We start from the raw sequence: 25,893 nt of genomic DNA, 5'->3' as shown, positions 1-25,893 counted from the left end.
GGTGGCACATGCCCAAGTTGTCCAGTTTGAAGAGGCCACCAGCTTTTCCCGGTGCCTGTCTCAATGTAGTCGGTGCTCACATAGACTCCTTTACAAGACCGTAGGGTTAATCCGAGCTCTCTCTCTTTAATTCTCCATTTCACTCCACTTCTCTGTATTTGCCCTCCTATTCCATTTTAATGAAGCTGAAGCAATTGCAAGTATTCTTCCACTTCACGCCTTCAGGACGCGAATGAATTCAATAATTTCGAGTTACAGCAAAAGAGGATCTCAACTCAGCTGACCAAATATCAGCAACATTTCTGTTAAATTGCATCGTGGAATAAAATGGAAATAAATGCAAACAATCCAGCCAGTGATGTTAATACAATTGGCACAGATTGGACAAGGCAACAGAAAACACCTCTCACCGAATCACTGGCTGCTTAGCACAGTACATGATTGTGGAGGGTGAAAGCATACAAAATCTTTATTAGAGGCATCAATTGTATGAGGACAAAGAAATTATCAGATGGCAGTTTCCCAATTCACTGCAAATCCATTGGCCATTCAGCTCACCCATGTAATGCATGCTAAATAGAAAGGAGTCTGTATGCTTTTAAAATGAACTAGTGTCTTTGCTGAAATCTGCATATAACCATGTTTTTTTTTGAAGATGTTACTGATAGGACCATGTGTGTCCATCCAGCCTTCATACAATTCCACAATCTTTACAAGGTCAAATAAGTGTGCAATGCAGAAAAGATTGTGATGTTTGCAATCCTCCAATGGGAGAAGAACCTGTCAATACATGCCAGTCAGTTTACTATTAGTTTTAGGAAAATTATCTACAATGCTTTTCATGATTTTTATTAATGACTTGGATGAGGGGGTAGAAGGGTGGGTTGGCAAGTTTGCAGACAACACAAAGATTGGTGGTGTTGTGGATAGTGTGGAGGATTGTTGAAGATTGCAGAGGGATATTGATAGGATGCAGAGCTGGGCTGAGAAGTGGCAGATGGAGTTCAATCTGGAGAAGTGTGAGGTGCTACACTTTGGAAGGACAAACTCCAAGGTGGAGTAAAAGTTAATGGCAGGATTCTGGGTAGTGTGGAGGAGCAGAGGGATCTGGGGGTTCACATCCATAGATCCCTGAAAGTTGCCTCACAGGTAGATAGCATAGTTAAGAAAGCTTATGGGATGTTAGCATTCATAAATTGTGGGATTGAGTTTAAGAGCTGCAAGGTAATGATGCAGCTCTACAAAACTCTGGTTAGACCACACTTAAAGTACTGTGTCCAGTTCTGGTCACCTCATTATAGGAAGGATGTGGAAGCGTTGGAAAGGGTGCAGAGGAGATTTACCAGGATGTGGCCTGGTTCAGAGAATATGCATTATGAGGAGAGACTAAGGGAGCTAGGGCTTTACTCTTTGGAGAGGAGGATGAGAGGAGACATTATAGAAGTGTATAAAATATTAAGAGGAATAGATAGAGTGGACAGCCAGCGCCTCTTTCTCAGAGCACCAAGGCTCAATACAAGAGGGCATAGCTTTAATGGGTGGTAAGTTCAAGGGAGATATCAGAGGAAGGTTTTTTTACCCAGAGATTGGTTGGGGCATGGAATGCGCTGCCTAGGGTGGTGGTGATGAAGGCAGGTACATTGGTCAAATTCAAGAGATTGCTAGATAAGCATATGGAAGAATTTAAAATAGAGGGATGTGTGGGAGGAAGGGGTTAGTCAGTCTTAGGAGTGGTTTAAAGGTCAGCACAACATTGTGGGCCAAAGGGCCTGTATTGTGTTGTACTGTTCTATGATTCTATGATCCAAAAATAAAAAAAACACTTTGAAAAGGATGAATTAAAGGTAGAGCCAGCACAAATACATTAAGGCACATAACATTTGACTTGTGTTTGCCTAATAGAGGAATATAATGCAGTTGGTGTACATGGGTTTTCAGAAGAACGTGTTGAAAACAAAATTGGTTAACAGTGACATAACATTAGTTAAAAATGGTTAAAATATAGAAAGTTATGGTGAACAACTAATTTACAGAATAGAGGGAGTTTTAAAGTGGGATCTTTTGTAGGACTATGTTGGCAGCATACATTAAATAGGAATCTAGAGGGAGCAGATTTTCTGCATATCGAGTACTAGCTATTTCAACTCAGTAGTAAACATAGGAGATAGACAGACTAGTGAAATAGTAAAATACCAAAGGGCAGATAAAACCCAACACAGCAAAATGTGAGGTAATACATGTTGGGAGGATGGATGAGCGGAAACGATACAAGCTAAATGGGGCAGTTTTAAATAAGATGCAAAAGTGAGATCTGGGGACGTTTGTGCACAATCTTTGAAAGGTGGGAAAGCGCACTAATCAACCAGTTAAACCATATGGCATCCCGGGCTTTAGTTTTTGCTGAACTCAAAACAAGATTAGCAGCAGCCAGACTATTGTATTCAACTCTTTAACCACACTTTTGAGGAGGACGTTTGAGAGATTTATTGGAATGGTTCCAGGGATGAAGAATTACAGCTATCTGGATCACCTGTTGCTGCAAGAGAAGATCTCCATGCAACAGAAAAGTCTAAAAGAGCCGATTTCAAACATTTGACTTGTGTTTGCCTAATAGAGGAATATAATGCAGTTGGTGTACATGGGTTTTCAGAAGTACAACATTTGGGTTGAAAACAAAAATTGGTTAAGTGATATAACATTAGCTTAAAAATGGCTAAAATATAGAAAGTTATGGTGAACAGCTATTTTACAGAAGAGGGATGTGCCAACAGCCAAAGAGTAGTAATCAAATAGCATAGAAACAGACCCTTCGGCCCAATGAATCCATGGTGACCATCAAGCACCCACTCACCATAAACCCATTTTATTCTCGCCACATTCCCATCAGTTTCCGCCCCCCCCTCCCAGTTTCTACCACTCACCCTCATACACTCTACGAGCAATTCACAACGGCCAATTAACCTACCAACTCACATTTTTGGGATGCAAGAGGAAACCAGAGCACAGGGGAAATCCATGCAATCACAGGGCAAATATGCAAACTCCACACAGACAGCACCAGGGATTAGGATTAAAAGTGATACTTAAACTTTCCAGAAATCCAAATTCCTTTGAATATTAATATAACTTTGACTGAATTATAACTGGACGCTTTGCAAATAAATTTGGAAATGTCCAACTTCAGGTTTATACCGCTAAAATCTTCTCACCTACCAAATTCACCAGTTGTCCTGTACTCTAATTTGTCAATTTTATTAAATTGCTGTTAGATTTTTCAATGCAGGATTTGTTTGGCACCTTTGGTCATTGATCCACAAAGGACTGCCATTGAAGTTCTCAGTTTCTAACAATTAGCCCAGACTGTCTCATTCAGGTCTGCCTATAAAACAACAGTTCTAAATTTCTCCTTCCTTGTTCTTGCATCATTTGTTTCCATTACTTAGAAGTAAATTCCCTGATAATCTGGGACTTTACACAAGTTTGCAACTGATGCAAATGTGACAAAATGAACTGAGAACAAACAGGAATTTAGCAAATAAGAATGGGGAATAACAGGCTAACATTGGGGAATTTTTGGTTTCAGTGGAAGTTATACCGGCAGATTTATCAAAATGTTAATGTGATATTTATATAGCTCCTTTAACAGAGCAGTACATCCCAATAGATTTCACAGGGGATTTATCTGGAAAGCATTACACCAAGCCGCACAAGATATTAGAGCTGATGACAAATTATTAAATAACTTCATCTATGCTTCAATGCAAACATAAACATATCTGGCAGACAGAAGAAATAATTTTATTGGTGCATAAGTATGTCAGGAAAATTTTCATCTCCAACATCAACCTGGATTACAGAACCAAAAATAACTCAAAATTGGAAAATACGAAAAAGGAATGGAACAATGTGGAAAAAGGACAAATTTAGCGTGAAATCATTTCTCATAAAATAAAAAGGCCCCAATATGCTGTAGAAAACCATACAAACAAAACTTCAGACTTGATGCAGTTACTCTGTCAAGAATGTATTGGGAAAGAGGGGGGAAAACCAAAATTGCAAACTTAGAAACTGGGTTTTCACCCTAAAAAATGCTCAATGCATTAGTGCGTCAAGAGTTAAGATTCCCTTTGTAATGCAGCTGGGAGAGGTGGCCAAATGCCTTTAACAGAAGAGGGGAAACTAGCACATAGCCCTTTCAGAAACAAATTGTTTATTAGCACAGTTAAAAGGTAATGCATACGCCGTATGTGCCAAGTCTCAGTCAACATCCCAAACAAGCTTTTAAGCACAACCGGCAGGCTGGTTTTTTTAATATATGGTAAGACATGCCTGAAAAGGTGCAGTCACAAAAATGCACACCGTTTAATTGATTTTAAAAGAACTGGAGGAAAAACAAGTGGAGAGTGCCAGCTCCTAATCATTTGCAGAGCACCCAAAATCTCAAACCAACAGTTTATAAACAAATCAAAGTTTTAAATACATAAACCAGATTTTAAATGCATTATCAAGATAAACCAAGCTTAAATTATGCACATGTTGAGTGCTGGCAGAGATAGTGCATGTTAAATGCATTAGGGCAACCTTTACTCCAACCAACATCTTTTGAGTTTACTGTTCACACACCACCAGGTGCTTATCATCCAAACTGGTTAGCTCTGAATTTAAACAACATCCATCTAGGTTAATTTATCAGCAATTACTGAAGCTGTTGCAGGATTAACATCAATTTATATAGATAAAGCTGTTCACCCCCTAACACAGTTTGAATGGATAAAAGACAATCACTGCGTAATTTGAAACAGCAGTGAAAGGCTAAAGAAGCCAAGAGCAATGTTGTGCTTTTATATTTTGGAAAGGTCAAACACTGCAACACAATCTGCACTTCAAGGTAGTATTTTTGTTGAAATAAAAACACCAAGGAGTAGATGAAGACCATTCTTAAAGGTCTCATTCCAATGATTAAATTATACTCAAACCAAACTAAAATCTTAGTAATGTGCCAGTTGTTGTAATTTATCTGTAATTTTTTTTTGGGGGGTGGGGTGGGGTGGAAGAGATGGTCAAGGGCAGGAAGCAAGGGAGTACAATTTGCAAGAAGCCTAATTTACAGGCACACTGTGTTTATGTATACATACACACGCACCCTTATGAAGTCAAGTGGACAACAAAAAAAAAATCACTTTAGCACAACACACCATTACAATTTCGTAAAGCAGGAATTAACACTCTTGGTTACACAGTAGAAGTGTGAAAATGTTATAATTTACTCACAAACAGTCCTGTTAAGGTGCTCTTACACTATAGCAGCATAGCCTTTATTGAAAAGCTGGCCTCCCTTGTTTGGCTGCACTCCATAGTGTAAATAAACCTGGCCTCTATCTTACCCACTGCACATCCACTCTTCGGATAAAAGAAAATGATGTAGAAACATTAATATTCAACGTAGGTGTACAGATGCCACTCCCTCACAACCTGAATTAAATGTGTAAACCCCCCCTGGCAACACTGCATTCTCTATTCAGTGTGGCCCTTAGGTTTCACTTTGTATGTAACCACTGTTCAAACTATTCCCCAGCTCCATGGTTATTATAATGTAATGCATTGACATACCCCATGTCAAGACCTAGGGATGGCAGGGGTGGGGAAATATTTCACCATATTCTGTTAAAAACATACTATTAGAAGCAAGTTGTCAGGCAGAAGATTCCGTTTGTCAGTAAACATTTTTCTCTTAACTCCCTTTAATGCAGGTCCATCCCCAAGATTCCAGGAGAGAATGTGTATGCATTTCTTTGAAAAAGAATTAGTTACAGAAGTGGAGTAGCTAAATCTATGCAAGATTAGATGGTTTGATATCCAGCGTGGCTTCTCTTTCTTCCAATCAGATATGCAATCAGCACAATCAGCACAAGGCCAGCAAGAGCTGCACCAACTATGATTGGGATCAACATGTCATCTTTATCCATCTGGCATTCTTCAGCTGTTGAAAAGAAAATTAAAAATTTAAAAACTTGTTGCTTAAAACCAGTCTAAAAATCTCACATGTACTTTAACAGACACTTCTTTGGGGTAAGAATATTTTAAACACCAACATTCAATTCCATGATAAATTGCTCTCACAACTGAATCAATCACATCAATTATGGATTTCGTTCAGTGCAAAGCAACACATCTGCGATTAACATTAAAAAAAAGCTATGTAGTCTCCAAGGCCTACTTTCCACCCTACTTCCTAGATCAGCTCCACTTTTCCAGTCCATCCCAAATGCCTCAGTTATGCAGCATCTTTCACAACTTCAAATGCTTTACAGGTAATGACATGCTCTTAAAAGTGTAACAAAAGCAGAAATTGCTGAAGTCTTCGACCTAAAACATAAACCCCTGAATGTTTCCACCACTTACTGTTTCTATTTCAGATTTCCAGCATCTAAAGCTTTTTGATTTCAATTTACTAAGGAATGGAAATACTACTATAGTCCAGGCACACAGAGCCAACAATCTGCACAAAGATTGGCCCAATGTTAATGAGATAAATGGCCAATTAACCTATTTGGTAATGCTGACAGAGGAATAGAAATTGACTGGGATCTGGAGCACCTGTACCCTACAAATGGCCCCAGCAAATTTTATTTTCACCTGAACCAGCATTCAGTTTAATGAGCTGGCTAGTGAAGGGAATAAGACACAATTAGATTGATTGATTGATTGTGGGGAATACTGTCACACCTCTCAAATGGCTGCAAATGGTCACTAATAATCTGTATTCCTAAACATACTCCCATGAAATTACACCAGAACAAAATGATAGCCAAGTGGTATTCATGGAATAGATCCACATCAAAAAAAATCCTTATAAAACAGTAGTTATTTATTCAAAGTAACATGCAACAGAGCGTTGGCAGAGAACAAAGCAAGAATACTTAAAGTTTCTTCACTTTTTTTTAAAGGTGCTAGATTTTGGTCCCATGGCTGTTCTCTGTAGGGCTTGTATTTCAAAATCTCCCTCATGAATGATATTTAATGTTTCTCCAACACAACCTGATTCAACACATTTCCAGACTGAAAATTTCCCCCAAAACCAGCTGATACTGTTAGTCTTTTAACTTCTCATCTATTTCCAGGTTTTACTGTAAAAACCCTTTATTCTGAATATTAGCTTTCATGCAAAATATTGTCATAGGTTTCTCCCAAACAATGCACCATAAGGATTTCCAGAATTACTTGCGAACCTAATTTGGATTTTCCCCATTTCTAATTCTGTTCAGATTCTTTGCCAGCTCCTGAAGATCTCAGAAGAAAAACAGCTTGAAATTCAACAATTTACAGCTGCTTATTTTGTAATTTAAATAAAAGCTTAAATTTACTATATTTCAGTTTCTGTTTAATTTCACTGAGTAAACTTGGCTTAGATGGAATTAAAAACTATATTCAGTGCATCTGGTGGAACAAGAGCATGTGTGTACATATATATATAAAGTATATAATTGATCATGAATTAATGCAGCTGATTTAATGCTCAGCATGTCTGTGAACCTACCAACCTCAAGTAATTACAGGGTGTACAAAATGAGAGAGAAAACAGGTCTTAAGTATATGCATTGTATCATCAGCAAAGTGCCTAGGAGATGCAGCTTGCTTGCCACCTGACAGACACCAAAAAAATTAAAAGGAATGCTTTAAAACAACATTCCAATTAAAAGGAATTTCAGAACACAAATATCAGTGCAGACGGCACAACATTCACACGATGCACTATGTTTTAATATTTGAAAATGGCAAGAACTTACCTATTCCATATTTTGAATTCTCTACTTTGAATGGTTGCACACGGAGTTCAAATGCATTGATGGAAAAGTTTGGGGTTACTTGGAGAACCTGTTCAGCTTGGCACATGTAAGATTTGCCCAAAGATGTCTGCAGGTAGTGCAGACTGATATTTTCAGCCTGAAACCCCTTTCCTAAATTAAAAATATGAAGCAACAATGACACTGAGGTATCAGATCATGTAGCATTAGCAAAATCTTAATTCAAGCCAAAATATTAGAATATTGCAAATATTAGAAGGAAAAATAGTTGTATTCTAAACAAGGCTTCTTCCTGCAGATTCATCTACTCAAAAGCCTCAATTCTACATTTCAAGGGCTTTGAAATTAGTGACCAATGCATTAACTACCCAGACAATGGAGGTAGTCTCTTTCCATTTATGATCCAAACCCTTTGTAGATTGCAAAAAAAACTTCAGATAATCTTGGTCTCGTGCTTTTACAATAGTTCGATAGCCAATACTAGGCATATCATCAGTAGATTAACTAGTGTTCATTCACAGTAAGATGTATTTATACAGTCACAAATCTGCTTAATATAGGAAGGTGCTTCATAAAAATATTAAGCAAAATTTCATCCAGCTACATATAGATGACCTAAAGCTTGATGTGAGGTAGGTTTGAGGGAGTGACTCAAAAGGACAGAGTAATAAAATTGATACAGTGCCAGATAAGGATCCAGAAATCTGTGAGCATAGGGGAGAACTGTGAATGGAACCAAGTGCAATTTGGGGTATGAGCAGATTTTCCACCTCCCAAATCATATTAACGCACTCCTGCGCTTAAACTGCATCAGCCATCTTGTGTCCAAGTTTATTAACTAATCTATGTCCTGATTTTATCTCAACTTGCCTATTACAATACCAAGTTTACTAATAATTTCCACTTTCTAGTCAGCAATGAATTTTAGTATCTTTGTTTTAGTAAATTACTAAAGTAAAGTACAAGTTCGAAGGATGCACCACTTTCAATCATTCACAGCTAAAATGTTTTACCCATCTATGCATTTTAAAAGCTTCCCATGAGGCAAATTACTGAACATGTAATCTACTATCTTCCTTTCTCCAGTGTTTTCTTCAAAACAATTCTTCAAATTTGGCTGCTACTTATGGACAGCAATGTTATAAACACTGTGCAACATTATTTTACTGGATCTCAAAGCTAATGATTTTGCTTCCAGGTCCTCAATACAACATGCTGTGTCATCAGCAAAACTGGATGTTTTTACACTCTGCCCTCTCTTCTAGGTTAATTATAAATTGTAAATAATTGAGGGCCAAGTACTGATTCTTGGGGCACTGCACTAATTATGTCCTTCCTGCCCAAAAAAGACCAGTCTTCCATCCATGCTAACACACTTCCTCTGATACCACATGGTCTTATCTTGTGCACTAGCCTTTAGAAGCCTTTAGAAGGCTTAATGCCTTCAGAAGTTCCAAATACACAAGATCCACAGTTTCCCTCTTGTTATATCCTCAAAGAATCTAGCTAATTTGTCAAACAGGATTTACCTTCCATAAAACCTGTTGACCTGGTTTGATTAGGTTAAGCTCGTCAACTATACCAGCTATTTTTCCTGATGGTTGGCTCCAGCATCTTACCAACGACAGACGTTAAACTTACAGGCCTAAAATTATCCACTTTTTGTCTTCCTCCCTTCATGAACAATGGAGTCACACTTGCAGTTTTTCAATCCTCTGGTGCCTTCCAGGAACTCCAAGTTTTGGAAAACCTCAACCTACCATCTCTATACCTGTTTCCTTTAAAACCTATGGGTGCTTCTCATTTTAATTCTCTAGAACTCAATGACTTGTCATAGCCATAGACAGTCAGAGTAGTGTAGCACGGAAATAGGCTTTTCAGCCCAACTTGCTCATGCCAACTGAGATGTCCACTATGCTAACCCCATTTTCCTGTGTTTGGCCAAAACTGGTCTATTTCTTTCCTATCCATGTACCTGCCCAAATGATTTTTATATGCTGTGATTGTACCTGCTTCTACACCTCACCTGGCAGCTTGTTCTACATACCCACCACCCTGTGTGGAACAACTTGCCCCTCAGATCTGCTTTAAATCTTTCCCCTCGCACCTTAACCCTATGTCCTCTAGTTATAAACTACCCTAGCCTTGGAAAAAGACCAAATTATCTACCCTATGCACCTCAATTTCATAATCCTCTACAAGGTCACCCTTCAGTCTCCCGTGCTCTAGTGAGAACAATGCCAACCTATCCAATCTCTCCTTGTAACTAAAGCCCTCCATTCCAGGCAACATCCTTGTGAATCTCTTCTGCATTTTTCTAGCACTATCACATCTTTTCTACTGTGTGGTGCCCAGAACAACACACAATATTACAAGTGTGCCTTAATCAATGTCTTATACAGCTGCAAGATAATGTTTCAACTCTTATACTTAATATCCCTGCCTATGAAGGAAAGCAAGCTAAATGTGATCTTTACCACCATGTCTACCTGTGTCACCATTTTCAGAGAGCTATGAATTTGCACCCTAAGATCACTCTATACATCAATGCTTTTAAAGGTACCTGCCATCTACTGTACATGTTCAGCCAGTATTACCTTTTTGTCTATCTTTAGTCCCATTAGTTTTGCTAAAATCTTGCCCTTTGTGATAACAAAATGTTACAAGTTCTTCATACTATTTGAAACTAGCTCATCAGAAGCCAGTGGGATATTTGCAGGGAGTTACACCACGAAGACTGATACACAATTTAGATTTGCCTGCCATTCCTTTGTTTCCCATCTTAATTCCCCAATCTCACCCTCCAAGGGCCCTACACTTGCCCTAGCTAACCTCTTCCATTTTATATATCCAAAAAATATTTGCTGTTTGTTTTGATAATACTTGCCAATTTTCTCTCAATTATTTTTGAAAATTCCTTATCTTTTTAGTCTCTCACTGATCATTCTTGTAAAATTCCCAGTCCTGTCTAACATTAGCACTTGCCACTTTATATGTTCTAGTCTTTGATTTGCTCTTTTCCTTGACCTCCACTTTCAATCACAAATGGTTTTCTTTCTCCTGTGATCCCTCTTTCTAATTCAGATAAATTTCTACTGAGTGTTATGAACCAATCTGCACTGCCCATCCACTTAACCTATCCTTAAATTATTTACCCAGCTCACTCCAGACAACTCCACCTTCAGACCATTGTAATAGCCATTATTTGAGGACATTGGTTTCGGACCCTGGATAGTCACCTTCAAACTGTATCCAGAATTCTAATACGTTGTGAGCACTACTCCCTAGGGGATCCTCAACCACAAGGTCTTTCATTAATCCTACCTCAGTACACATGACAATACCTAAAACAGCATGTCCCCAAGTAGGGTCTGTAACATACTGCTCTAAGAAACAATCCCAACGCAGCCTATAAATTCCTCTTCCTTGGCACCCATGTCAGTTTGATTAGTTCAATCAAAATGCAGATTAAAATCACCTATGGAACTTTTTACATGCCTTCACTATTTCCCCATTTATGATTTGTCCTAACATGGAGCCACACCTTGGGGACCTATAGTATGCTCCCAGAGTCATCTTTCCCTATTTATTAATTCCACCCAAACCAATTCCACATCACTATGCAGTGTGGTTACACCATGACTCAGCACTGCTCTGATTCCTTCCTTTATTAACAAAGCTACCTCACCTCCTTTGCCTTTTCTTTTGGAATCTCAACTAACCTGGACCAGGTGGGCAGAAGGGCCCTTTTCCCTGTTATGGCACCATCCGCCATTGGCTTGACCCACCCTTTAGGCCTCGTTCCCCAAAGATCTATGATCCACCATATCCCTCTTTTCCATTTACTCATTCCACAATGACATTGTGCGGAAGACTGCCTCTCGAATGTGTGACCCGTGCACGTCTGTTTTACTGTACAGAACAGTTTGGGCCTCATGCACAATCGAATTTTGTAGTAGGTCCTCATACAAAATACTAACCAAGCGCAACACTTAACATTCCTTTTGCAGCATTGCTTGGCCAATATTTTTAACAATGTTTTCTCAATATAATTAGTGATATGAAAGATCACAAGAAAAGTCAATGTTTGTTAGTAGCATCTGCATGACAAATTTACAACGTGTCCAGTGTTTCCTGTTAATATTTAGTTTTGTAACTGAAAAGATGGTCAACATTTGTAGGATGCAGAGTTGGGCTGAGAAGTGGCAGATGCAGTTCAACCCAGATAAGTGTGAAGTGATTCATTTTGGTAGGTCAAATATGTTGGTGGAATATAGTCTTAATGGTAGGACTGTTGGCAGTGTGGAGGATCAGAGGGATCTTGGGGTTCGAGTCCATAGGACGCTCAAAGTGGCGGCACAGGTTGACTCTGTGGTTAAGAAGGCATATGGTGTATTGTCCTTCATCAATCGGGGAATTGAATTTAGGAGCCGGGAGGTATTGTTGCAGCTATATACGTCCCTGGTCAGACCCCACTTGGAGTACTGTGCTCAGTTCTGGTTGCCTCACTACAGGAAAGACGTGGAAGCCATAGAGGGTGCAGAGGAGATTTACAAGGATGCTGCCTGGGACGCGGAGCATGCCTTATGAAAGCAGGTTGAGGGAACTCGGCCTTTTCTCCTTGGAGAGATGGAGGATGAGGGGGGAACCTGATAGAGGTGTATAAGATGATGAGAGGTATTGATAGGGTAGATAGTCAGCGGCTTTTCCCCAGGGCTGAATTGGTGGCCACAAGAGGACATAGATTTAAGGTGCTGGGGAGTAGATATAGAGATGTCAAGGGTAAGTTTTTTTTTACTCAGAGAGTGGTGAGTGCATGGAATGGGCTGCCGGAAATTGTGGTGGAGGCTGATACGTTAGGGTCTTTCAAGAGATTGTTAGATCGGTATATGGAGCTGAGTAAAATAGAGGGCTATGGGTAAGCCTAGTAATTTCTAGGGTAGGGACATGTTCGGCACAGCTTTGTGGGTCGAAGGCCCTGAATTGTGCTGTAATTGTTCTATGTAACTGGGAAAAATTGTCAATATTTTGTCACATTGTGAACCATAACTTCAAATATTTTTTCAAAAGCTGCCAAATTTTCTCTAATTAAAATCTCATATCCAAAATTAGTTTAAAACAAAAGTGCATTTCAAAGCTTGAATATCAATTGAATTTATCTATAAAATCTTGGACGACATTTTGTAGATGCTATCAACAAAAATAACTGGACTTAAAAGTCACAGAAGGCAATTATACAATCAAAGTACATGCAATTATGGACCAAAAGCATTTCGTTAACAAATTTCCTTTAGTTTCCAAACAGTAAATCTGTGAAACTAAAATTACTTGAAGTCTAAGGAAAAACTACAAAAGGTCTACTCAATTGCTTTGTTTAAAAATAGATTTCATCCAAGAGCACTATGGCTGCAGCTTTTAATTTAGAACTTTAAAAAGGCTACAATTTTAAACAGAAAATTAATGATTTTTTAAAAAAAATTCCAGAGCAAAAAAAATCATTTAATTATAAGCATAATTTTGCAACTAAAAATTTGGAACAATTTCATTGCTGATACAATGGATACCAGGATGGGAAAAAGAGTGCAGCCAAGTTGTTGTCCCCCACCGCCCCCTTCCCTACGTCACTAACAGACATCAGGAATCCAATATTCTTAGTCACATCCCATGTATTCCCTAGCTTTGCCAAAGCTGCTGGTGTTTCATAGCATGAAGAGGGGAACCATAGCAACAAGAGGGAATCACATCCCTTCAGACCAGTGAATCCATCTTCATGGTGTGAAACATCAACAGTCCTTTGCAGCAATGTAACTACAGGACTCTTGCTGTGAAAAGAATGTATAATGTTCTTGAGAACAATTAACTGAACTTCAGTATAGAAGTAATTTGTTAGTGTGAATACCATTTACAAGAAAATTAAAGTTGATGTAACCTTTCTTTCCATGAGACCGAGTATTTCAAATCTGTAGTGCATGTACCCATGTAGATCCGAGTAATAGTTCACAACTAAACTTAATCGTAATGTAGTAGTTTCCAAAAGTTGAAACTTACCTTGAGATGGAACAAGGCTTGAAGAGATAGAGATCCCCTTCAGGTAAAAGTTGTTGAAAGTAGCATTCTGAATAATAAGATACCAAGATTTCACAATACAAGCTGAATATGTTACTCAAATCTGACTGCATATACAAGAGTAATTCTTTAAGACCAGTGGGCATTATTCTGAAAAGGCAATTCAAAAAAATACAGTGATCCTTTATAGGGTGTAAATGTGGCTCCTGTGGGAATGCCAGTTAAAATAACTATATCAAGTCAGTTATAATATCCAATATAACAAAGTTACTGAACTTTAAACCAAAGTCCTAATATCCAAAACTATTTTTTGGCTAGAGAGCCAAAATATCCAAATTATTTCTGTGATGATTAATTACAGCAGGGAAGCCTAAGCACATCTAAGAAGGCCATTCAGTTTTAGTCCACTGTATGACCATCAGGTTCAATGACCAGCCACATCAAATGACTAAATGTACCACCATGGATGCATAACACACCGGCCCTAGGCCATAGCTGATGTGCAGGTTGGGTCAGTCCAGTCCCCACAGTCTGGGCCCTACCAGGGCTTGGGGCCCCAGAATCAAAAAACCAGGGCTGTATCTGGGTTTACAACCAGCTGCACTGCGCTGGTGAACCAGGTCTGTCACAGAAAAGCACTAGCACAAGTGGGAACAGATGACTATAAAATTGGTACAGTTTGACAGATGCATGTCTGTTGCCGTATAAAACTGGGATAGAGGCCTGTCACTGTATAACCACCAGGGTTATAGCACTGGTCTAACAGAGCTAAAGGGTGCATGAGAGACATTACAAGTAGACCACTGCAAGCACAGCAGCAGAGGAGCACCCAAAAGCTAGCAAGTGGAACAATAACTATGGCATGTGTTCAAACCCAACCACAAGTATCTGCTTATGTATAGTTTTAAAAAAGGTTCACGTGAGGACGCTTTAAATGATATGGATTGCAAATCTTGCAGACAGTATAACAGAATTTCCTGTGCTCTCTAATTGCTGTGGAGAATAGACACAGTAGAGAAAGGTTGGGGAGTGGTTCATGAAGCTTTTGAAACAATCACACTGAGGCTTGGAGGTGACAAGGGAATTGGTGACTGGATTGAGGATCAAGGCCTGGTGTGGAAGAAGTCGGTAATAATGGGTTGGGGTGGGGGGAGGTGGAGAAAAGAGAGTTGTCTTTGTGTCTGACCTCCCGCTCAACAACGGCAAGGAAGGATGAGTGAGAAGAACTCTCTAAATACATGTACTTGGTGGGAGGTAGGCATCTGAGAAGCCCCAGCATTGGTCCAAGTGATGTCAGAACTGAACCAAAGAGCCCCATGAGTAATAACTTCAATGGGAAAATTAGTTCAATCCTCTTGACAAGATTTGCTTTAGTAAAGTCCACATAAATCACAGGACTCGTATACACGACAGAATTCTGTATTATTGTTCACAATACTGTAACATTTATAAGTCTCAAAATGGCAAATGAAATTTTGTGGTGGACTAACCTAAATTGCCACCTAATGATTCACTTTGTAATTATTGAAGAAAACTGGTTACATTTGAGATCTGTTTTGATTTCCATATTATTCTATTATATAACTGAAAACTGGACAAGGGATATGTAAAACTGGAACCAGGTGATTCTGACTATTTATAATAATAATATTTGAAAAGTTATATTTTGTGACTAGCCAGTTTATTCAATTTAAAACAAAGTTATCCACTGATCATTTGGACCTTGTGACACATTTTCTATTGGGTAATGTGGACCAAGAGATTACCACATGGACTCCCATTATGGAGATGTGTTGGGCATTTTCATTTAGAGTGCAGGTGTAAAGCAATTGGCTCAAAAACATGTTAGGAAGAAGGTACTTTATTTCTGATTTCTTCTTAAATAATTCTTGTCCATCTTCAGTATCGGTTGTGGTTCAAAGGAACCAGAGCTCTAATGCCCCTTTAGGAAACATCTGGCTGTGTCTTAGGTTCACCTACGGGCAAAGATCACAGGCAATGTATCTGAATGTAACATCTGAATGTTTTTTCAAAGCTGAGTAAGCAAGAGTATAGTGGAAAATATGGAAGGACCTTCTTTTAAATAAAAGACATAACATTCAACAAACCCTTGTGGAATTGTGTGCATGTGTACATTTAATACACCCCTAACTCACCACAACAAATTGAAAAATCAGCGTGGTCCACTTGTCTGTCAATTGAAGGAATGCATGATCTTTGCTACAGTTTCCACTCGCATGTGTTAGGTTGGGATAAATGTTAAAAACTTTTGTTGCAATCTGCAAAACAAAAAGCAGCATTCTATGTTGAATTACTGTTTCCAATAAAACAAACTGGTTTACATATTATAAGCGTTTAAAGTGTCTGTGAATGCATGCACAACTTATGAAGTTCTTTTGAACTTAATTTCTGACACTTTAAAAAAATCTTGCTCATTGAGGATCACTGCTTGCTTCCCACTGAACTGAGTTATTTTAAATTGCTTTAAGACAAAGCCAAATCTGCTAGCCTCAAGTAACTTTCTCTGTTACTCGAGGATTGCAACAAGATTCATGTTCTACATTAGTGCACGTAATCAAGACATTAATTCTCTCTTTTTCCTGATATTTTTCTGATAGATCTTCATCCAAAATTGCAACTCTACATTCACACACACCATATAATCTGGCAAGCAGCAACATCAAGTTACAGATGAGCCATACTTCCTTTAGCTGAAGAGAAAGCATCCAAAGTCACAGTAGCTTTTGTTTATGCTACCTTCTCCTTTAACATCTGCACAGGCTGAAATAAGACTACACAAAACCTAGCAATGACTGTCATCCACCACAGGACTGCTAACTTACAACTTGACATCTCCCACTTCAGGTCCTTTGCTAGCAAAACTAACATCTGTACCTATGTCATATTCCGAGTCAATTAAGCCAATAATCTCTTCACAAAGCACGTTCAAAATGCATGTTCAAAGTGTGGCTAGACATGTTTACTACTGTAAATTAGGTTTATGTGTTCTCTAGCATATTAAAGTTACAACACCATCAAATACAAACTTTTGTACCACAACAGGCTTAAATCCACTTTGACCTTAGAACCTCTAACCTCATGCACATCTTCCTTCAATACAACTTCTAGAATACTACCCTTCACCTCATTCTCTCTCCACCAATGTGAGCTATTCACTTTAAAAATATACAAAACCCATGACTTCAGGCAAGGTAAGCCTCACCCTCTGAAGTGTAACTGTTCTGTATATGCAATCCAGAGCTCTTAGGACTTTTTTCTTGAAATATCAAAGATGCTATTCAAATGCAAGTCACTGTTGGCATGAAAGGACAGTAGAATTGAAAATCCTTTGAGTTAGTTTGATTATAAATGCATGGCAGCGTTGACAAAACTTATACCAATCAAACCATATAATCTCTTGTGGCATTTCAAGGCAAACAATCCTGGTACTTAAATCATCTGCAACAAGAAAAAGACTGACCTATTTGATGGTGTTACTATGATACAGCTAGACTGTATTAATCACATATAATACTCCAAGCATGGATTATAATGCAAGTATGGCAGGACAAATAGAGGAACCATTTCCAGCATTTGTAATAAAACAGTAATGCAGTCCATTCCAAAATATCTGGCAGCTCATTCTGCAGTGCAGGGACTTCTTTTAAAATTCAGAAATATACTTGATTCACAATAGATACATTTAAACAAATCAGCACATCTCTACATTAAGTGTACCACCAACTCATTACATTCTCTTACAACATGTCAAAGTCAGTCAGGTTTCCTCCTTAAAACAATGCATCCATGAATCATCTGAGAGACTGCTAAACAAGACCCAGCCCCTCAATGGCCAGTGGCAGCAGGACCCAAGACTGGTCCTTCCCCACAAAGCCTTTGCAGTGGCTGTACTTCAGAACGTTCTAGTTGGCAGCATTTGATTGCAGACATTTCCTTAAGTTGGAAGACCAACAAGTTTCAGGCAGACCAAAGATATGTGTCTCAGTTTACATCCCTGGGAACAGCCTGTAGATCACAGAGCTCTCTTGTTACCTACTTGCTCGGGGGCAAACCTCAAAAAGGACCAATGCATCTGCATAACAAAGAATTCTCTGGTTTGCAGTGTAGGGACTGCCTTAGTTTCTATTGTAGTTGTTCAAAATGCTGCTGCCTTTGACAGGCTTAGCAACTGATTTTTCAAGGTTCTCTCTAATCTGCTGGTTGCCAGGTGGAAAGTAAATTGGGATAAGAATTCAGTACTAGACTCTACCCTCCCACCCCAACATCAGCTTAAAAATCATCATATTCCACAAACTCTGCATGGCATTTGGCTTCATATGGCAGGCAGAAATGGTCATCACAAGGTAGTTTCTCATAACATTGACTCAAAAATATTTTTTTTAATCAAGAAAGCATTCTCTCCCACATTATTGCTATTGACCATCAAGACCCTTTTGCTTAGGAAACTTTGAAGCATGCCAAAGGAATTAGTGCTGGGGCTTCAACCTTTCACAATTTATATAAATAATTTGGATGGAGGCACCAAAGACATGGCTGCTAAATTTTCTGACGTCACAAAGACAGTGAAGAGGACATAAGAAAGCTACAAAGGGATATAGATAGGTTAAGTGAGCTGGCAGAGATCTTGCAAATGGAATATGTGGGGGAAAACATGAAGTTGCCCATTTTGGCACAAAAAATAAATAAAAAACATTACCCAAATAGTGAGAGATTGCAAAGCTCCAAAATGCAGAGGGATCATGGAATTCTAGTACACAAATCACTGAAGGCCAACATGCAGATACAGCAAGTAATTAGAAAAATTAGAATGTTATTTAAAATACCACCCAAAATAATGTGTATTTCAAAAGGACTGATGCATCAAAAATAATAAGCTTGGCCACAAATTTCTCCTTCTCTCTGTTCAAAGTGAGTCTATATTAAAATCAATCTACAGGAAGTCCCCAGGTTACGAACGGGTTCCGTTTTTGAGACTGTTCGTAACCTGATTTTGTGTGTAACTTGGAACAGTGTCTGCACATACGCACTTGGCCCGGGGACCATGAAGGTCGGTTCATAAATACAGACATTCGTAAGTCAGGGACTTCCTGTACATAGAAATTTTCTGGTTTCCTTCCACATTCCAAAGTGATGCTCTTTAGTATGTTAATTGGCACTGCAAGTTGCCCTTAGTTTAGGTGGGCAATGGGAGAATCAGAGGTGCTGTTGGGTAAGTGAGAAACAATAGGTTCAGGAAAATAAGTAGGATTAATGGGATTACCCCAAAACCAACATTGATTCAATGGACTGAATGACTGCCTCCTATAACCATTCCACTTAGGAAGCAGAGAAAGGGCATGCTGAAAGGAGATGGTAGAACAGTTAGCTCAGATTTGTCTGATAAGAACTGAAGCAATAGCATTTACTGGAGCAAAATCTTGCCGGCCTGAAACTGCCACCTGCAGTCTCTCCACGCATGTGGAGCACTGCAGATGTGGAGCACCTGGTCCAGCTGACCGAAAGTGATGTGTATCCTTAAACTGCAAATACAAAGATTCAAATTTGTTACCTTATTGCCAGTCATCTGTGTAATATTAATCTGCAGTCCCATCTCTGCAAGTAAGCAGGTCACATTGTTATTGGTTACATTATATCTTCCTCGAGTAGGATTCTGTATTACAGGTGTTGCAGTAGTCGGAGCCAGGGTGGTGACTGGTGTTGTGGGAGGTACAGATGGAGTCACGTCAGCATGGCATTCAGTTTCTAAAAAGAAAAGATTCTCTGGATGTAAACATAGACTTTATAAAAACCAGGATAATCCCTTAGATACAGCTTTCTACACAAACTAACAGAAACCCATCTATCATCTAATAGCAGTTTAGTCTTGTATACTTAGGTAGTTTTGAGAAGATTATTCATTGATCTCAGTGCAAATACCCATTACAAGTGCTGTAAAGATAGCACATGAAGGATCAAGAAAGTAAAGCTCTTAAACAAAAAAAATTGTATCTTTGAACAGAGTCTCATTTTTGTCCTCAATGGATGTAGCTCCTGGTCAGACACATTCTTAATCGAAATTATGCATTTTCTTTCATCAAACTATTTATCTTGCAGCAACCTTTCCTTTGATTAGAAGCACACACTATGTTTGAAGTTTCCACAGAAGGTGAAACTATACCCACACATTCTCTATTCTTACTCTGTGCCTCAATGCACATTGGTCCTGGTAATTCTTTCCTTGGTTAGAAACCAGGGTCTTCAACATTCTGAGGATTCTCCACCCCTTTAGGACTTTGACAATAAATGCTAAAAGCCAAAGTAATTACAAATAAAGGAACTTGCTCCCTCTTTTCTATCCGTAGCCCTACAATCCCCAAGGAAATCAACAAGGGATGATTCTGCATACAGTCAAGTTCATTTTGCCCACCCAATCTCTAGTGTCTAAAAATCTCAACCTTGAATATACTGAATAATTACCTGTATCTTTGAGTTATCTATATGGATATCTATATCTCTGAGTCAGAGAATTCCTAGGATTTAAAACTTCTACATCAAGAAATTTCTCTTCATTTTGGTCCCAAATAGTAGACCCATCAGCCTGCAGGAATGTGCTCTAGATTAGAGAAAGCACTTCTCAGCATTTACTTTGTCAATTTATCACTATCCTTTTAATCCCAATTAGATCACCTCTCATTCATCTAAACACCAGCAAGTGTAGGCAAATCTATCTTAATATTCTTTCATAGGACCATCCCTTCAATCCATTTGTTTGCTGTACCTACAGGCCCACTTGCCACACCCTAGAACCAGACACCAAGATCCTACACATTAATTAGTTTCTCCCCTTTCTAAAATGAAAAATGCCTCCACTGCCCCTTTATTTGGTGCAGTTTCATATACATTTCTACTCTTTTAAGAAACTCCAGATTATCACATGGCAGAAACTTGCAATTAATATATAAAAGAATAAGACAATGGGAAGAGTTTATCATCTCTTACTCTGTGCATTTTGCCATTAAATTTAAAATGAATGAGTTGATTTTCCAAGTTCCACAGCTAGGCAATAGTCTAAAAGTGCAGGAAGGTTACCTAAACTTAGGATCCTGCATCCTATTTTCACCCATATATCAACAGAAAACTATTTAGTTGATTCTTTCACATTGCGTCAAAACAGAAAAGCTTACTAGTTTTACTGAAGCCATCGGCTGGTGGTAGAACTTCCCATTGAACCTTATTCAGGGTTACGTTTACATTCTCCATGTATATGGTAGAATCACTCTTGCATGTGTACGTTGTATTCAATTTTGCACTGATGTCCAAAGGTCTTGACATGTTGAATAAACCTGGTAGAATTTCAAAACAGCAAATTAATAAAAAAGTTCTTAGAAGTGATCAATATTACAAAATTTCTTCATCAACTGCAAATTTCTATCCACATAAAAACTTTTGCTGCAAAAAAGCAGTTAAAGCACTGAACAGCTGAAGTAACACAGTACATGCAGCAAGTTGCATAACTTTCTATTTTATTCATATTTCCTTATGATATAGGAGGCTACCATTTAGCCCTTTAAGTCTATGATGGCGCTCATAGCATTACCATGAATCCCATTCCCCCCTCTTATGCAATTTGTTCTTTCTCACATGTGCATCAACTCTCCGTGATTCTCCTGCCACCTACTTGCACCAGTGGCAATTTACAATAGTCAATCAACCTGCCAGCATGTTTGGAATGTGGGAGAATACCAGAGCACCCAGGGGAAATCTACATAGTCACAGATGGAACATGTAAACTCTGCACTGAAGCACAAGGTCAGGGTTGAACTCAAGCCACTGGAGCTGAGGCAGCAGCAGTACCCGCTATGCTTTTGTGCTGCCCATGGAGTACCCTCAGAGTTAGTGATCTACAACTTTGGAGTACCATTTGCCTCAACACTCACGCCAAGAGATAACAAATCTTTCATAAAAGCCTTAGCATTCTTTAGTCAATGTTTTTTTGAAAAATCCATGCAAGGCACTTTCCACTTGATTTACCTTAATTAACATTACTTCCTTCAGAAAATTCTATAAGGTTGAAAGATTTTTTTTATATATATAGAAATTTGACCGAAATAGTTCATTTCTCTAAAGCATTTTATCTTTCGTTATAAGCACCCATTTATCATTTTAATCTCAAAGATGTTTCTATCCCAGTTAACCTAGCAAAGTTCTTCGATATAAACATCCGAGGATTAGTGCGTAAATTGGAAGAGCTGTCCCATAAGCAAGCGACATCGTAACCACAAAGTCATACTTTACCCCTTAAATTGTTATTTTATGTATATTGGGAAGGGGTACAAGGGTTTGACACTAATCATCTCTATACACCTTTCAGTGCTAAATGATATATACAGTCAAATATAGTCCAGTATAACATTTATGAAATATAAGCATAAGCTGACATGGGACCTCAACAGACATGAATGAGCAAGAGGGGAAGGTTCTGGTGAGAGTGTAATTTCTGACAGGCAAAAAGCAAAGTCAAGATCGTCTGGACATAAATCTGCAAAGCAGTTAATCATTTGGCCAAGTAAAGGTTTGAATAGGACCTAGTAGTTTAAATTAAGTTGCGAGAAATTTGAAGCACATACCACCTTACCAACTATAACTTACCAACTTTACTTGAATTAGGAAAAAGTGCACTGTTACTCATATTGAGAACAAGAGTCAGTTCTTCCATTTTGTATGATACGTTGCTCCTTGAGAAGTTCATGCTGAGAGAATGACCATCCCCAAAGCTGACTACCAGTAGTGGTGCAATCATACTACTACAATTACTTTTTGGGCTTTCTTTTGCATCTTCTGGCAGGGGGAACAAAACTGTAGCCTGAAATAGGAGGGAAAAAAATATTACAGCAGCTTGACAATTTCCAAAAGATTAAAATCATTCAGCAATAATTCTGCTTAGGTGTCGATTTAATCCTCTGTACCAAACTTGTTTAGGCATATACATTTATTATTGCACATTTCCTTATGTAGACACATTTCACCCACAGTCATTTGCTGCAATAAACATTAATAAACCACTTCATACTTTTAATGCAATTCATTTTTAACCACAAGGATATCATTTTTTTTAAAAAATCCATCATAATACAATTGTTCCCATCACAGCTAGTACACTAGGAAAAAGTGTTTCAATGCATAGCTAATGTGCGGATTTACAATTCTCATTTGGTTACAGCTACCACATCTTGGCAGATCAGGATGTAACCAATTCATTGCTTCTCCAGATATACATACAGTAAAACTCCAATAATAAAGTACCCTAAACATTTCATTTTTTATATATACATGTTACACAATAGTATAATGAATTCTCCAGTGAACCCAGTGAGTTTAAAAGTGTGAAATATACAAACACTCTAGACTCAGCTCCAACTGCAAACCTACCACTATCTTGACCCTTGGCCCTGGCTCTGGCCACACACCTGACCTACAGTCTGAACCCCTGGCTCCAGCCACACAAACTACTTGCACTCTGGACCCCAGCTCACATTCTGGACTAAGGAGTAGTCAGAGGCCGAACTATCAAGATTTCCAAGCAACTGGATGCCAGATTATCAGATTTATACTTACTGACAATTGTATGCTTCTGAGATATGGAGTATCTAGCGATACCAACAATGATATATCCATAAAATCCCATAAATTCATTGACAGAATAAGTGAACCAGTATCACCATTCTCTCCCAATCAACGTTTCCACCATCAAGGCGCAGATTACACTCAGTTGGTCCCAATGAACAGACCGCATCGTTCACATGCCTGACACTATCCTAAGCTCTATTGTGACAGGAAATTACCCGGTGGAGTCAGGAAAAGATTCAAGGATGTCCTTAAAGCCTAGTTGGGAGGAATATAACCAACTCATGGGAACCCTTGACCTCTGACCATTCTACAATATTGGAACATTCAAGATAAGTTTTAAGGACACTGACCAACTGTTGAGGCACACAGAAGCCTAGCACAAACAGAACTAACACACTACCTCGCAAACCAGCTACTTGTCCACCCCATCAAGCAACTCCTGCCCCATATGTAGTAGAGTCTGTAGGTCCCACATTAGCCTCATCAGTTACCAGAGAACTCATAGTATTACAATGGAAGCAAGTAAACCTCAAAACAGAGATCAGTTTGTATAATGTATAACTGATAAATCTTCCCAAACTCTAAGTTGCATAACCAGCTGGGATCACCTTGTTGCCTCCAATGTTGGAGTGATATCCGACTCCAAAACTTGGTCTGTCCTCAGAAGTTCTTATTGTTAAGCAGACCCAGATCCATTCCTACTGTCTCAATAACAGAACAATGTCAGAACCTACCTGTGCACTGTCAAAGTCAAGAGTCTAGGATTGCAAAAAATATCACTTTGAGAGAATCTGGCGGAAGGGTGGAAAACACTTACATATATATTAGGAATTAGGTGGTGGTGGGGGGGGGTGTGGAGGAGAGAGAGACATGCAGATTTCTGGTGGAGTAAGAAGTGGGGTGGAGGAAAGAGAGAATGGAGAAAAGGGAAAGGCAGATTGATGGCATCTGAGAGGGACAGACATGGGAGAGATTAAGGGGGAATCAAGGCAAGCAGGGTGAAAATGTGGGGGGAGGTAGGGGATGAAGAGGTATAGAGGTGAAAGAACAAGCAAACAAGCTCTGGCAATCTCCCTCTCTCTGCTGCATCACATTTTTCTCTCTCACTTCCTTGTAAACTCAGACCAGACTGCCAAATGACTCCTTGCTGCTCTTCTCACTACAAACTTTGTGTGCGCGATTCCCTGGCGTGTTTCCATTAACAGAGTCTCAATAGGGAAGGCCTACAGTACCCACCTACTCTGCAACTGTCAACAGACTGCAGGCAAGGACATGTTTGAAGCTTTGCTTCCTAAGCCTTTCAAAGTTTGCTATCTGGGCAGCAAATCTTACCATCAACATCAACCCCCCCCCCTCCCCCAGTGCTTGCTCCAATCCATGCTAAGAAGATCATGGTGCATCTTTTACCTCAGTACCACTTTCCTGTATTAACCCCATATCCCTAAATATCTAAAAATCTTTCTGTGTCTTGTATATATTCAGTGACTGAACCCTCTCAGCTCCCTTGGACAGAAACTTCCAAATAATATAATCATATTCTCAGTAATGAAGTTTCTTCTCATCTGTCCCACTTAGTTGACCCTGTATTTTGGGATTATGATCCCTACTTCTGAACACCCTAGTCAGGGGAAACACGAATTTTGCACCTATGATGTCAAGCCCTTAAGAATTTTATACAATAAGATGATATTTATTTTTTCTCTAATCTCAGAGCATAGGCTCAGTTTATTTAACCTTGCTTTGAATGACAAACCTGCCATCCAGGAATTAATCTGGTGAATCTTCATTAATCTGGTGAATCTTCAATACACCCCCTCCATAGCTGATAGATAGGGAGACTAGACCAATACAGTGTCCCAGTTGCAGTCTCATAAGAGCTCTATATAACTGGAGCAAAATGATTATTACAAGGTGATTTAAGAACAAGAGTAAAGGCCAACAAACCGTTTGCCTCAATTGCTTGCTGCAGCTCCAGGTTAAATTTCAGTGATTCATATACAAGGACACCCAGGTCCCTCTGAGCAACAATCTTTCAACTTTTCAAAAATCTCTGCATCCTGCTCACAACCCACATTCCCAGCTTTGTATTGTCAGAAAACTTGGATTACTACATTTGTTTCCTGCACCCGAATCATTGATATAGATTGCGATACCATTTGCTACTTGTGTTCTCCATCACGAGGGGAGAGAACAATTTGTGACAAGCTAACAGATTTATTAAGGCACTTATTAATTGCTATAAATCCTCTTCATTTCTGTACTCAAATATTCTCAGCAGTAAAAGCCAACGTACTAATTGGTCTCTGTTTATTGCTTTGCATTTTATCAGCGATTTGTGTACCAGAATACCCAGGTCCATTTCCAACAACATTTTCTAATCTGTCACCGTTTAAAA

The 25,893-nt window shown here is 38.9% G+C and overlaps 1 protein-coding gene across 1 annotated transcript in view; it reads right to left on the bottom strand.

Annotated features, from left to right (window-relative positions):
* Nucleotides 1-3,777: 3,777 nt before the first annotated feature.
* lamp1a (lysosomal associated membrane protein 1a) overlaps nt 3,778-25,893 on the bottom strand; it is a 31,126-nt gene continuing 9,010 nt past the window's right edge. Inside the window, exons 3-9 of the mRNA XM_052013911.1 lie at nt 22,521-22,734; nt 21,056-21,214; nt 19,441-19,634; nt 16,028-16,150; nt 13,854-13,920; nt 7,788-7,958; nt 3,778-5,980 (exon numbers count right to left, since the gene is read on the bottom strand). Of these exons, the coding sequence (XP_051869871.1) occupies nt 5,841-5,980; nt 7,788-7,958; nt 13,854-13,920; nt 16,028-16,150; nt 19,441-19,634; nt 21,056-21,214; nt 22,521-22,734 (1,068 nt within the window). The 3' untranslated portion in view covers nt 3,778-5,840. The remainder of the gene's footprint in view (nt 5,981-7,787; nt 7,959-13,853; nt 13,921-16,027; nt 16,151-19,440; nt 19,635-21,055; nt 21,215-22,520; nt 22,735-25,893) is intronic.

Source organism: Pristis pectinata, chromosome 4, assembly GCF_009764475.1.
Source record: "Pristis pectinata isolate sPriPec2 chromosome 4, sPriPec2.1.pri, whole genome shotgun sequence".
In the NCBI taxonomy this organism is placed as follows: Eukaryota; Metazoa; Chordata; class Chondrichthyes; order Rhinopristiformes; family Pristidae; genus Pristis; species Pristis pectinata.
This window is presented reverse-complemented; position numbering and strand designations above follow the sequence as displayed.